The 15,832-nt window shown below is 40.3% G+C and overlaps 1 protein-coding gene across 1 annotated transcript; it reads left to right on the top strand.

The window, feature by feature from the left end:
• Positions 1–3,470: 3,470 nt before the first annotated feature.
• usp14 (ubiquitin specific peptidase 14 (tRNA-guanine transglycosylase)) lies at positions 3,471–15,826 on the top strand. The gene is made up of 16 exons (XM_039657323.2): positions 3,471–3,630; positions 6,401–6,546; positions 6,639–6,671; positions 8,599–8,703; positions 8,808–8,911; positions 9,007–9,065; positions 9,236–9,366; positions 9,470–9,550; positions 10,748–10,830; positions 13,641–13,755; positions 13,838–13,903; positions 14,000–14,092; positions 14,179–14,313; positions 14,391–14,451; positions 14,546–14,653; positions 15,088–15,826. The coding sequence occupies exons 1-16, from the start codon at positions 3,615–3,617 to the stop codon at positions 15,222–15,224; spliced, it is 1,473 nt and encodes a 490-aa protein (XP_039513257.2). The 5' UTR covers positions 3,471–3,614; the 3' UTR covers positions 15,225–15,826.
• Positions 15,827–15,832: the final 6 nt, after the last annotated feature.

Consider the following 15,832-nt stretch of genomic DNA (forward strand, 5'->3'; position numbering starts at 1 on the left):
AAGGACAACATCAGGAATTTGGCACAATTTCTTCATTCAATGCAGAAGAAGTCCATCACAACACCAGCCATCAACTGTTCAGTTCCGGCTTCCTCCCTTCTCCTGGTTGCTCTGTGTGGCATCTCTGGCCCAGGGCCGGCAGGCCACAATCTGAACTCCAGGCACGTACTCATGGAGAGAGAGAGAACTTTCAACGAGAACAGAGTCAAACATTTGGAGATGGAGTTGGGGATGCAGAGGAGATGGAGATGAAGAGGAGGAGGAGATGAAGAGGAGGAGGAGATGGAGATGAAGAGGAGATGGAGATTGAGATGGAGATGTAGAGAAGATGGAGATGGAAATACAGGAGAGATGGAGATGCAGAGGAGGTGGAGATGGAGATGCAGAGGAGGTGGAGATGAAGATGCAGAGGAGCTGGAGATGGAGATGCAGAGGAGGTGGAGATGCAGATGGAGATGCAGAAGAGGTGGAGATGGAGATGCAGAGGAGGTGGAGATGCAGATGGAGATGCAGAAGAGGTGGAGATGGAGATGCAGTCAGAGCCAGTCACTCCCCAAGATTCAAGGGCCTTCAAAAAATTGAAGAGGTCTACATTATGTGTTATTTTTTTATATGGGCTATTTTTTATATTTCCATTTATTTTACTTTGGGTTGGGGTTTTTTGTTGGTCCCAACATATTCTGATGGTAATGTCTGTCTTTAGGAGCCTCCTGTCCCAACAGAACCCCAGGCAGTTGTAAGTACTCAATACACCAAACGTCACAAGCCATGAATCTGTTCCTGTCTCGTCGCACTAGTTCCGTTGCAGGTCGTCTACTACGTAACCAGATACCTGCACGAGCCACCACACAGCGCCCAGCTCAGCCCAGACAGTCCAGTCACTCTTCGCAGCAACAGGGCGGTCACCCTAGATCGCGCTCAGTAACCGCAGCAAACCGCACCCCCCACATGGGCAGCGACCCAAGATCTTGCTGAGGCCTGAGCATGCAAATTCCTCCTAGCAACAGCAGGAGAAATAAGACGGTTGAGTCTCGCTGCGGCCAGACCAACGTCAAAGCTTCTTGCCCTGACAGTCCCCTTAACACAGGCTACTGCAGTGGATCATTTAGCAGCCAGCGAGTCGAGTTACACGAGTTACACAACCTGCTCGCCTGAACACAACCACACAACCGCTGTTTTCACGGCGACCCAGAGAAATCTCATAAAGAGCATACTGTCTGGTTATCCGGCTCACGCCGACTGTGTTCACACCTGCGGTACTTCGGCTGGGTTTGCTCCGCATGCGCCCACTGCAACGCTGGCTGGCCGCTCGTGTGTCACACCAAGCTTGGAAGTCAGGCTGTGAGCGGATCAGAGTAACTCAGAGCTGTGTACAGCTCTGCAGCCTTGGTTAGCGGCCGACTGAAACCAGCGGGGAGTGATTTTGGGAGCTGTCTCATACCGAAAGGTCAACTCGATGGACGCATCCAACTCGGGTTGGGGCGCTCTCCTTGAGGGCAGACCAGTTTTTGGCCTGTGGTCAGACCGGGAAAAACTCCTCCATATAAGCTGTCTGAAGATGATAGAGGTCGAGAATGCGCTTAGACGTTTCCTCCCATTCATTCAGGACCACCATGTTCTAGTTCGCTCGGACAACATGTCTGTAGTGTCCTACTTGAATCGCCAGGGCAGTGTCAGATCCAGGAATCTCTGCAATCTTGGTAAATTGGTATTTCAGGTATAAAAGGCGAATTAACACTCAAACAAAACAGTTGAATACAAACATTCAAATTAAACACAAGTTTTAGTGAGTGAATGAAAAAAAGGAAGTCTCAGTTTTAATTGATATTGTATTGTCATATATTAAGTAAAAAAAACAACAACAACAAAACAACAACAACATATAAAGTGCAAATTTTAGCAATTTTAGCCTCTCCAGAGTTCAATCTGTCTAACTAATGAGCAGTGGACTTCAAATGACTTTCCTGAAGTAAACGTGATTTTGTTTTTTATCAGCTATTATTTATGTCTTCGCAGTAACACTGCAATTACATAGAATATTATGATTCTATTGCCTGTGATGGATCGGTCACCTGTGCAGTGTTTAGATTATTTACAGTATAGTTTCAAAGGTAAGAGAGTAAATGTAGATATATTACTGTAAACGGTCTCCCTCCAATGGAAAAGCAGTGTATTACAGTTTTTCAAAAATGCTTACACTTTTGAAACTGTGGCTCCATTTCTATAAACTCAACACACAAAACCACAAAACAAGCTACACAAGATGCAAAACATCCCACATCTATTGCAAAAGCAAACCCTTAATTCAAAACTTTTTGAACTCTTCTAAACATACTATTTATTTGAATTAACTCTTCAGAAACAAAATGATTAGGCCAACATACACGCCAAACAACATACAGATGAGAAAAATGTAAAACATTAGGCCTACTAAATTGTGTCTTGCTTGTTCAGTGTGCAGTGGAGTGTACAGGAGTTGTACAGGAGTTCAAAGGTGTAAAAATATCAGTCATATCATCAGTAATTGAGTGTGGCATTTGAATAGTAGTGTTTCTCAAATTAAACTAAACTCTTAAGAGCTGTTTGTTTTGGATGAAGTGTCTAGAGAGAACTATGTTTAGAGTTTTGCAAAAAGTTTGTTTATAGCAAACTGAGTTTAAAGCACATAATGTGTTTGTAGAAGCTATCTTACAAAAAAGAAGTTTATTCAAGTGTGCCATTAGTATACTTCTTTTAAACTAAAATTAAGAAAGACACTTTCAGTTTATTTTTCCTGTACTTCTCAGAAGTATACTATATGTACTTCTCAGAAATATACTTCAAATTACACTTAAGTGTACTTGACTTATACTGAGAGAAAAGCAAGTATATTTGTCCTGTTCTTGTACTCAATCTTTTGATCCAGAAATACTTAAAAGTATAATTAAGTATTCAAAGTATACTTGTATAATTATTACAGTAAAAAAAAGTAAACTACTAGTATACCCATATACCCATAAATTCACTTGCAGTGCACATGAGATACATAATTATGAACTAGTTGTGCACTTACTGTTACACTTATAGTACACTTAAACATATACTTGTACTTATATGTACCAAAAGTGGGCCAATTTAGTCCCAAGTGGTATTAAAATAGTACACTACTACTAGTACATAGTGACTAGTATACTACATAATGTACTTAAAAATATACTTGACCATTACTTAAGTATACTACATAAAATGAACTTTCTGCAGACTTGGTGTGAATGGTTTCACTTGGGCCTCAATTTTTTGTGATTTTTTTTTTGTAAATGGATAAAAGCCTTCAGGATCATGTAAATACTATTCATAAATAAGGGTCTCAGTGTGACAGGTCTGGAAGACCATCTTTGTTTGTCATAAATAAAATCTCACAAAGAAGACGGAAGAAGGAAGACCTTATTAATATTCGTAATTTGGCATGAGGTTTAGTTAGTCGCTAGCCGAGCTCATCGATCTGGTCATCATGCAGTTGCAGCGTCATTGTGGGCTGTCGTTTGAATGAAGTTACAAGACACACAGATCTTCCGCATCCCAACTTAAACCCGGCATTTGGAGTAGAGCTGTTTAAAGGACAAGCAAACAGAAAGATGCCCGTATTTACAGGTGTGTTTACAGTGTGATTTGACATAAATCATAGTTAGTCTTTTAACGATAAGAGATGCGTTAGTAGAAGCAGCGCCGTTAGCATGAGACATTAGCTTCAGGCCTCAGTTGATGGTTTCTGTTTAAAAACAGAGGGAAAGCTAAACAAGAAGCAGGAATCCCATAACAAGCGTTCTGGTGTGACTTGTATTTAGGCGTTACTTTTATTTTATATGGACATTTATGATGTGAAATGTAAACGTTCAGACTTGAGTAACGTTATTAGTGATGAAGCATGTTATCATGCAGGCTAGGCGGCTCACACTTTATTATAATACCTTTGAAAACTTATGGCACTTTCAATTAATAGACAGTATTTCTGAACAGTAGGTAAAGTTACAGACTTTACACTAAAAAATATAGTTTTTGTAAAATTGGCTGTAGAACAGCCTGTAGGCTAGATTGAAATCAAAATTGATGCATCATGGCTTGTATCCATAGTTGTGCTGCAAATCTGGTGTGTTGTAGATTTACTAGTTCACTGTAATGTATTTCCAGTGATGCATTTGTTAAAGCTATATTATTTGTATATGTTTTACTGCTGTAATAACTTTCATGTGTAGCATCTCATGTGGTGGTTATGTTTTGTGTGCAGTCTCAGCTCAGTCGTGTTAATGGGGTTTCAAACAAACATATTTTTAAAGAATAGTTCACCCCTGAATGTTCAGGATGTAATTAATGCTAAGATATTTGTTTTCAATATATATTATAGTAATTAGTTTCAAAAGACACAAGGATGAGTAGAAGATGATTGAATATTACACTTTTGGATCACTTTTAAAGCTGTTCCCAGCTCTCTACACATTTGGGAGGTTTCCCTTATGGACCCTTTCCACATTTCCGGAGTTCTCAGAAACAGCAGGTGTCATAAGCTGTGTTTCCATCCACCTATTTTTATGGGCATTTTGGGATATCAAATTTAATAAAATGCTGGATGGAAACGTCAAGATGTGCATATGGTTTTTGTAAGAATTATTGGCACCCCTGTTAAATATGATCAAAGATGGCTGTAAAAAATCTGCATTGTTTATCCTTTTGATATTTTCCCCCAAAAATAGAACCTTTTATAGAAGTAATATAATTTAAAGTGGGTGGAAAACATGTTGGCCATATTAATTATTGGCACCCTTTTATTAAATACCTTTTGCAACCTCCTTTTACCGAGATAACTGCTCTGAGATTTCTCCTATAATGCCTGATGAGTTTGGAGAACACCTGACAGGAGATCAGAGTCCATTCCTCCATACAGAACCTCTCCAGATTCCCAGATCCATGCTGGCGCTTCTTCTCTTCAGTTCAGCACTCATCTTCTATAGGGTTCAGGGACTGGGACGGTTATGGCAGAAGCTTCATTTTTTGCTCAGAGACACAGTTTTGTTTCTTGAGTTTGTTTTGGATTGTTGTCCTCATGGAAGATTCAACTACGGCCCATTACAAGGTATCTTTGATATAATCCATGATGCCATGTATCTGAACAAGAAGTCCAGGACCTCCAGCAGATAAATAGGCCCACATCATTAAAGATCCAGTGGTATATCTAACCGCAGGCATGGGGTACTTTTTATCCCTGTTTGCACCAAACCCATCTACCGTGTTTTTGCCAACAAGCCCTCTTTTAGTTTCATCTGACCATAGAACCAGGTCCTGTTTGAAGGTCCAGTCGTGTCTGACAACTGAATAGTGAGGAGGATTTTACTTGAAACCCTCCCAAACAATATGTGGTGATGTAGGGACTGTTAGATTTATTTATTGGAAAACTAATCTCTGCAATTGTCCATCTATGATCCTCTGAGAGTCTTTGGCCACTCAAATGTTCCTCCTCACCGTGCATTAGGACGACATAGACAGTTTAGACACAGGTCCTCTTCATTCATTCCAATAATTGTGGCCAACGTGTTTTGGAGAAAAACATTTATTTCATGATGTGATTTTTTTTTTTTTTTAATTAAAGATCAAAAGGATAAACAATACAGATTTATTATTACAGCCATCTTTGATCATCTTTTCCAGATTCTCAAAATAAACATAAAAAACATGTGCTCAATTGAGGCGAATAAGTGTATTATCTGCTAAGAAGATAAACGCATGAACAAGGATGGAAACCCATTTACCGAATAAATCCCTCGACTTGCGTGACTGCCTCAACAGAGGATCTGATTGGATAACCGGACTAACCACTGACCAACCACATCGCACAGCATTTCAAATGCTGCTGGTTGTTTGTGCGATGAATGAATGCAACTTTTGCTCCAATAGAAAAGAAATGCGACTTTCTACGACTTTCCAAAAGATGTAAAAAATATAGTGAGGTTTACAGCAGTCATAAGAGAGAAAGATGAGGAATTTATTGTCACTCCCTCAGGCGCTGTAATATAAAAATGTGCAGGACTGGGTGTGGAGAATCCTGGGATAGTCTGAAAACCCTTGCTTTAAAACCATCCGTATTTTCTTAGAAGAAAAGATGGAAAGTTTGCTACTAGGGTTTAAAGTCTGTATCTCGTTGCTCTTTGGATGTGGGATAGTTGCACTTGCAACAGACATTAGAGGCCAAGCTATTTGAGAATGTAGAAAAAATATACAAAGGTTTAATAGCTGCAACACACACACACACACAGACATTTTCTTTCTGATGATGACTATCGGCAATGTGCAGATACGTAGCACTGAATAATTTATCTGTGTCACTCTTCTTTTGGTGTCTTGATTTTTCCTTCTTTTATGAATATCTTAGTGAATGTGAAATGGGGAAAGGAGAAGTTTGATGCGGTGGAGCTGAACACAGAAGAGCCGCCCATGGTGTTCAAAGCGCAGCTTTTCGCTCTAACAGGAGTTCAGCCGGAGAGACAGAAGGTCATGGTGAAAGGAGGAACACTGAAGGTACTGGCTGGAGTCTGTAACGGAGAGCTTCATATCATTTACTCTCCTCTGTTATTGCTGATATGTGACTTCTTTTACCTTTTGTTCACCAGGATGATGAGTGGGGCAATATCAAGTTGAAAAATGTAAGTATGTGGCTAAATCTTGACTTCTGGTAGATTGATTCAGAAAATGCACGTAAAGAGTCGTAATAAGAGTTCAGCAGTTTATAGTTAAATGGTGTAACACAAGATCCAAAATAGGTTATCCAACAGTACACCTTCATTTAATAATTAGTTCTGATTAGTTCTTTAATACACATTCCTAGTCTTATTGAGCGTGTTTGTTGATGGCCAAGCACGTGCTAATCTAGAACAGCAAGCATTCGCGTGACTGACTGACTAGCGGAGCAGCAAATCGTGTGGCTGTTCAGGTTTGGGTGGACTACAAGGTTTGGGTGGTTACAGCTGTTCATAAATTTTATAAATACATTCCCATTACCACAAGTCCAGTTCAATATACAAAATGATTGCCTAGATTTATTGGTAACTTTGCACAGAAGTCTGCATTGAGCATAGATGACAAAGCTGCTCACTCATCCCTTACATTGCGAAACGAAACCACGTTTATATAATGTATGACTACAAAAAACTAAACTGTTCATAACTAAATTATATAAAATAGGCTAAAAAAGTTTTTAAAAAGAGCTATTAATTTTGACAGCCAGTTTTGATTTAGTTTTAGTCATATTTAGCTGAATTTCGAACCTGCTCACCAAACCTACTCCCTTTAGGGGTGAGCCTGGGAAAGAAACAAAGAAATCATTAGAAGTCAGTGTACCATCAGAATCATTTTGGAACTGATATGTTTTGTTCAAAAAAATGTCCATACAGTTGCTTTAACAATTCACTACAAACATAGACTGTAAAAAAAACATGGACGTAGGTTTCTGAAGAGCATTTTTGCCTGGATAAACGAAAATGGGCAAAGAGGCGGGATTAGCTGAGGTGACGTGACGCTAGTAGTGACATCACCTGTCACTCAATGGCCACACCCTTAATTGTGCACAACTTTAATGGTACGTTCACACCGGACGGGAATAGCGCGTCAGGCGGCAATAATTTTTAATGTTAATTTAATGCAAAGACGCGTTACGCGCGTAAAAAATTCCTGCGGCGCGAATGAGGCGTGAAGCGGGACGCGAATACGCCTCATTCGCGCGTCAAGTTTGCGCGAATTGATCGTCTGGCGCGTTAAGCGCGAATGATTTAGTTAGTGCCATTTGTGCATTCACGCGTTTGAAGCGAATTCGCGTCTGCCCCCCGAGTTGAAAAATCTGAACTTTGGCGTGAATTCGCGCCGCGTTAACCAATCAGGAGCCTAGCTGTTTGCTCACGTGGTGAAGTGTCTGGTCATCACGTGGTGAAGTGTCACTGTCATCCAGCGCAGCTCCTGAAGCGAGCAAATGGTGAAACTAGCCAAACGGTTCACCTTAGAAGGGTCCGGAGGACACAAATATACAGCGACAATGATCCCCTACTGTTCTGCTCTCCAGAGGAAATACAGAGTGGTGACTCTCTCGATGAATGCTCGGTCGACATAAAAACAATGGCCGCCAACGGATTTTGATTCTGACGCGCGCTTCAATTTCGCTTCAAACTTTTACGCGCGTCAGTTTCACTCTTGACACGCGAATTAACACAAAGTGGTCAAGCGTCAAACTAGATGAATCAGGTGCGAATTTGATGCGCGATTCGCGTCCGGTGTGAACGTAGCATAAGGTTTAATATAATTTAAACCGAGGAGTTTTAAAATAATTCACTCACCTCACAGTCATCATGAAGGGCAAAATTAGGTATACAGTCAAAACCACTCTTCGCACCAGGCTGTAAACATATATTCTTCTGCTGTAAAGTTGGACATTTTAACATGGGGGTTTATGGGATTGACTCTCTTTTCGAGCCTGTCTCTAGTGGCCAGTTGCGGAATTGCAGTTTAAGGTTGACTCCATGATTTCATGTTGACTTTAAATGTGAGTTTTCTTTGGCTTAATAGATGTTTTGATCCATGTAGGGGATGACCCTTCTGATGATGGGCTCTGCTGACGCCCTGCCTGAAGAGCCTGTCGTGCGACCCATGTTTGTAGAGGACATGACGGAGGAGCAGCTCGTGTCTGCCGTACGTGTTCAGGCCAAGAGTTCTGCCATTACAGTATTTTAGCAGGAATCAGAGAAACAAGCCAACAGCTGTGAAATCATCTCTGCTATCTGTGTCATGTTCAGATGGAGTTGCCGTGTGGATTGACGAATCTGGGCAACACGTGCTACATGAATGCAACAGTGCAGTGTCTACGCTCCGTGCCTGAGCTCAAAGGCGCTCTCAGGAGGTACAGTTTAGCCATGTCCTTCATATCCAGTTCACACATGTTATGCGGTGTAATGCATCAATGTGTTTTTTGTGGTAATTCGCCTCCATATGTAGGTATTCTGGTGCCTTGCGGTCTTCTGGAGCTAACGCACCTTCCCAGTACATCACAGCAGGTGATTGAATTTCACTATCAGTTTTGAGGTTTTCTTTGATTCTTTATTTGGCCAACTGTTTGGGGTCAGTGTGTCCAAGCTAATGCATAAGATTCAAGCTGTGTAGTCTTACTGAATCCCACAGGTTTTGTGGACCGCATGTAGCTCATATTTGATTCTTCTCCCCTCAGCTCTGCGTGATTTATATGAGTCCATGGACAAGACCTCGTCAAGCATTCCTCCCATCATTCTGCTGCAGTTCCTGCACATGGCCTTCCCACAGTTCGCTGAGAAAGGAGATCAGGGCCAGTATCTTCAGCAGGTCAGGTCACACATCTTTAGCTCAATACATTCAAGCAGAAGATGTTCAGTTTAAGTGGAACATTTTTATTTATATATATGTGTGTATTTTCCCATTTACTCAGGATGCCAATGAGTGCTGGGTCCAGATGATGCGGGTCCTTCAGCAGAAACTAGAACCTGAAGAACTAGAAACCCCACCAGAGGCAAGGCAACTCTATTATATGTACATATTCATTCTAGGGTTGTCAAAAGTACAGATACTTTGTTTACAAGTTGGTACTGAAACTCTGTGAGGAGCATCAAAGGTTTCTATTTACAACACATTTTTTGAATCATTGATCATTGTAGCCAATCACATACTTATGTTGCACATGAATGCCAATCAGAGATGTTTTAGTTAGTCGTAATCCACTCAACATGCTTGTGAATCCTTTATTACCAAAAAAGTATAAACGCGATGTAACTAAGAGATTAACACAGCTTATGACAGCTTTTTTGGACTATTTTCACAGTAGGGTGTATCTAACCGTGTAGAGTACACTAGGGATACTAACGATCAATCGATTAATTGTCGATAATAATTTAATTGATAACTTATCGATCAATGATTAAGACGGTTCATGCGCATACGCTCAACCACGAAACGTGTAAAAAGCGAGCGCCCAAAGGTATGTTTGGGACCTTTAAGGCTAGCGTTACAACCATTTAATTTAATGGGGCATTGTGGAAGTTCTAAAATGTCTTACCGTTACTGACACCAGTGGCCGTTAGAGAAACTGCAGCCAGTCTCTGCTTGTTCTCTGTGCGCAGCGGGACGCTCGTTGGCCGCACTAGATAAGGCTTTTTTTTAAAGTTACGAGGAGTTTCTGTGGTTATCTGGATTGTGCTGGAGGCTGGTCGCTTCTTTCCGTCCGCAGAGTCCATTTGAAACACTGCTGCTAGCGATTGTCACTGCTTACTATTGACTGCCGTACGGGTGTAAGCCCAAGTAGACGAGAACACGCATGACATCACTTTTTGGTGAATTTTCACGCCAATTCGGACCCGACTTCACACACGATTGAGCCTACAGGCTGATAGAGGCAACCGTGGTGGACAGTCAAGGTGTCATTCTTTCTATTACATTATGGTTGGCTCATAAATGTACAAATGAAGACTGAAGTAAAAACATAATAATAAAATGGTAAATTAGTTGCTAATATGGCTAACAATCGTGAAATCTCATTGGTATTTGTACCGACTACTGGAATACCGTGACAACCCTAATATATTCTCTTTCATTACAGAAATGCAGAGAATTTAAAATAAAATGGGTCTTTATCATATTTGTCTGGAAGCTAAAACACTATTTTGCAAATAATGTATACATTTTTCTTTGGTTGTTTTTGGTGGAAAAACAGACTGACGGTGATAGTGGAGCTGCTGCCGGCGCAAAAAAGAAGAATTTCATCGATCAGTATTTTGGTGTTGAATTTGAAACTACGTATCCTTTGAAAAGTGCCTGTTGTACATGTCTATATCAGCATGTGCTCTCTCAGTCAGTGATTATGTGGGCTGCGACTGTTCTTACTTTAATACACTGCTTTTCTTCAATGTTTACTAGGGTTGGGAATCGCGAATTGGATACTTAAGGTCAAGAATCGGATAGATGTTCCTCTTATCGATTACTTTGTGTGCATCTTAATATGCTTCCAAAATCAGCGCACAGAAAGTCACCTCTTATACTGTATACAGCGTGATACTGAGTTCCTTCCGTATCTTTTTGCACTTGAATGGACAAATACACACAAAAACGTCAACAGATCCTCAAACACAGTAGCTTATGTCTTAAATAAATGTAAACATTTGACAGAAATGCACGTTTAACTGTGCAGCTCTTAAAGTGATGGCAGCCTTATATTCCTGCCGTCTCTATAATAACGTCAATCTAGCAACAAAAGACTGAGAAAATGTGCATACCGTTCTTACCTGAATAACCTCAACTATATGTGTAATGTATGTTTTATTTATAAAGTGCAGTGTTTTTAAATTTAGTTTCTGTACCTGAATACCCATTTATTTCAATCTTTGTTTAGTTGTTTTTTTTTTGTTTTTTTTGTTCTTTTTAAATTACTGAGTGTTTTTATGTCTTTAATAATACTTGAAATGTATATTACTTAGGTAAGGAAGCCCTGAACCGCAACCTAAAAAAAAAAACAAATCTGTAAAAAAAAAAAAAAAATCTGTAAAAAAAAAAAAATCTAGCGTTTCGAGATTAAAGTCGGAATGTTTCGAGATTAAAGTCGGAATGTTTCGAGATTAAAGTCGAAACATTGTGCATTCATAACAGTGCGCGTCCACTGGCTCAGAGCGCGCGCGCATGTGTGTGAAGTCGAACTGCCATGGATAAACACAAAATAGTAGCTTTTTACTTTTATCTGGGCTTTCAACAAAATTCTTCACACGTGCTAGTGTCAGTGTTTCTGAGGTGTTTTCGTGCTCGTCTAGTCAACACTATCTGGGTCGAGAACACAACAGTAACTGTTCGGTTTCCCTCTTCAACGTAAATACGCTCTGGATACATTTTAAGTGCATCATTCTGTATCCAATCATTTGGCCGGATCCTGTGATTTCCTAAGATTTAATAACCACTTATGGTTGACGAGAGATTCTCTGATATGATTGTAAAGCACTTTGAGTGTATGCCCCATTCATTCATAAAGCTGGATTTCTCCATCCAGTCTGAAAAGTGTTTTCCGTGTTGGTTTTCCTATAGGCTAAAGTCTATTCCGGCGCATTATATTTTATAACGATAAAGTAAGATAAAATAATTCAGATAAAAGTAAAAAGCTACTATTTTGTGTTTATCCATGGCAGTTCGACTTCACACGCACACGCGCGCGCTCTGAGCCAGTGGACGCGCACTGTTATGAATGCACAATGTTTCGACTTTAATCTTGAAACATTTCGACTTTAATCTCGAAACATTTCGACTTTAATCTCGAAATGCTAGATTTTTTTTTTTTTTTTTACTGACTTTTTTTTTTTTTAGGTTGCGGTTCAGGGCTTCCGTACTTAGGCTAGTTGTTTCTGCTATGGTATTTTTAAACAATATAGGCAGACATTTTTTGTGTACGTATTCTTTAGCCTGCTGATTTTTTTTTTTTTTTTTTTTTTTTTTTTCACGGTATTCAGCTACAATGAAATGTTTTGCAATAGGATGAAAATTAGATTAATGTAATATTAGATTAATGAAATGAAATGAAAAGGAAAATCTATTAGAATTGGAATCGATACCCGACCCTAATGTTTCATTCCCTCGCACCTCCAGAACTTGATTTGGATTTAGTTTAAAATAAAACTAATTCACACCCTGATCCTAAGTCATTGCTTGTAGAGTAGACAGATAATAGTCATTTGATTGTTATGTCCTAGTTTGGGAGATGGACATGGAGATTACGCATCAGATGTTGTAGTTTGAGGTCACTTAAAGGTGGGGAACTTAATTTTCAACAAAAAAAAATCGAAATCACTTGAAATCCTATTCCTAACCCACTTACAGCCACTGAGTTAGAAGCACTGAAATGAAAATTAAGCAATTTAATCATCTGTGAAACGGGCAGGACTCGAAAAACTCCAGCCAATCATTTTCAAGACCACCAAGAATCATTGGACCGAAAACACTGTCAATCAAACGGTCGTACCATAGTCCCCTCCCCCTTCACGTGCGCATAGCTTGTGACCCAGTGACAGTAAGTGCAAGTCGCCCCGGTACAGAGAGAGAGAGAGTGTGTGTAAGTAGTATCTCGTACATCTGAGTTTTGCATATGCATGATTGTGGGTCATGTCCTTCAGGTGAAGTCAGGGCCAGCGTTAGAGGAAAGAAGGTAGGACCTTTTGAGTTCTTTATTTTGAAAAATCTCATGGCCGTTTTGCAAATCCCATACCCTACCTTTAAGGCCCAGGTTTACTTAATTTCCCTAAGTATACTTTGGGCTTCACGCTACTCTGATTACACTGAGAAATGAACTCCTGAAGAAAATTGAAATGAGAAGGATGATCGATTTTTCATGTTTGGGGGAATGATGTATAATCCCGCTGACTATTTGATTATGTAACTCTTTTGAATTCGCTGCGTCACATTGCACTGCACGATTATGTTTATCAGCCATTATGATGATATTATGGGGAAGGCCAGACTGAGCAATAAAGTGTTTTGTAGTCTGAGGACTCCTGGACTGAGTTGAAATTGTCACCAGGCCAATAGATATGAACGTGTGACATTTGTACGGTACTTAACCTTTATGTGTCCAGTATGAAATGTACCGAGTCAGAGGACGAGGACCCAACTAAAGGCTCCGAGAGCCAGCTGCAGCTCAGCTGCTTCATCAACCAGGAAGTGAAATATCTCGCCACTGGACTCCGACTGGTGAGTGAACCGTCCCGTACACACGAAGAGCCACCAGTGCTCACAATCCCTGTTAATATATTGTCCCTGTCTCTCATTATAGAGGCTACAGGAGGACATCACAAAGTTCTCCCCATCCTTACAAAGAAATGCCCTCTATATCAAATCGGTATGTTTTACCTTTTGGCATTTCTGACTCTTGTGGTGTTCTTGAAGCGTTTTCTCTTTCGTACAAGAATAAAACGGTCACTTTTTCTGTTTCAAGTCCAAAATCAGCCGTCTCCCGGCATACCTCACGGTTCAAATGGTGCGGTTCTTTTACAAAGAAAAAGAGTCTGTGAATGCCAAAGTCCTCAAGGTAGGTCTTTCACTGAGGAGGGGTTTGGGATATCAGGTGTCATCAACAAAATATCTATAAATTGATTTTCATCTTGCTGCATTTAGGATGTCAAATTTCCTCTTATGCTGGACGTCTTTGAGCTGTGCACTCCTGAACTTCAGGAGAAGATGCTTCCTATGAGGACAAAGTTTAAGGAGGACGAAGACAAGAAATTGGAGATGCAGCAGCAGCAGCCGAAAGCAAGTGCCCTGTGACGTCATGCTTGAACGCGTCCTGCTTTTTGAAAAGCCATCTAACATTGTTTCTCATTCAACAGGCGATTCAGAAGGTTGGGGCTCCAAAGGATAAAAAATATGAACCTTTCTGTTTTTCTGAAGGTGAGCACTCACTGCAAAGCTACTAATGTCCACGTGGTTCTGTAGGTTTAGTGTGCAGATTGATGTATGAGCTTCACGTCTTTCTTCTCTACAGACTTGGGCTCAAACAACAGCGGTTACTACGACCTGCAAGCGGTTCTGACGCATCAGGGCCGATCCAGTTCATCTGGCCACTATGTCGGCTGGGTTAAAAGGAAAGAAGGTTGGAAAACGTACTTGCATAGTCTTTATTTTTGCCTTCGCAACTGTAAACGCGACTTGATAGCATTCTTTCCTAGTGTTGGGTAATGTTACTTTTACAAGTAATCCATGATTGCTATGTTTCATTATTCCCTAAAAAGTAACTAATTATTTGAGTTGCTTTTTATGGAAATTTATGTAGCCACTGTTCCCTCTAAGGGACGCACATGTGCATCCGTGCACGTCAAAATTACCGTATTTTCCGCACTATAAGGTGCACCGGATTATAAGGCAAAGTCTTATGGGTTTCGAACGACACGAGGTTGAATAATTAATGACAGAATTGACACTTTTGGGTGAACTATTGATTAGTAGTTTTAATCAGGATTTGATTCCCCTTCTAATGCTCGAGTGCTTTGCTGTATCTGGTATTGATACCTTACTCTCTGTGAACAGATGAATGGGTGAAGTTTGACGATGACAAGGTCAGCGTGGTGACCCCGGAGGACATCCTGAAGCTGTCTGGTGGAGGGGATTGGCATATAGCATATGTCCTTCTGTACGGCCCCCGGCGTCTGGAAATACTGGAGTAACAGCGTTTCACGGAGGAAACTTAAACCATAATTGCCATTTTCAAAGCACTGTCTGTATAGATGTGCAAATAAATTTGTGTCTTTAAAAACACGACCTTAATTTCTGAACTCTTCATGCATCAACTCAAGTGGCGTATCTGTTAAGGGTGTTTTCCCCCTTTCATGGATGGTAGATTGATGGACCTGATCCTTTTTATTGGACTTTTTTTTAAACGTTTTCTATACGCATTGAATATTTTTTAAGCCTGTGAAAAGGTGTTCATGCTCAATAGACAGAATCCCACCACAGAAGTAGTGACTCGGTATCTAAAGATGTTCTTGGCCACGAGTTTTGGACATGTAAATGTGAATTTGGATCTCTCCAAAAGGATCGTGTGTCTGAGCGATCAAAGGTGGATTTCATATCAAAGCACTTTGAGAAGATGTTGTTCTGCTCGATTACTGCTTCTGTCTTCTAGCTGCCATTCAAAAAATGCCACTGTAATCTTATCTGTCCTGAAATACTCAAATACAATCAAACTAAGAGAATTTACCTCTGTAATAAGTTATTGTTTACTGGCTTTTCATAAACCTTGAAAACAAATAAACATGCCATTAACACCCTTGTG

This window comes from Pimephales promelas, chromosome 5 (genome assembly GCF_988280905.1).
Source record: "Pimephales promelas chromosome 5, fPimPro1.hap1.1, whole genome shotgun sequence".
In the NCBI taxonomy this organism is placed as follows: domain Eukaryota; kingdom Metazoa; phylum Chordata; class Actinopteri; order Cypriniformes; family Leuciscidae; genus Pimephales; species Pimephales promelas.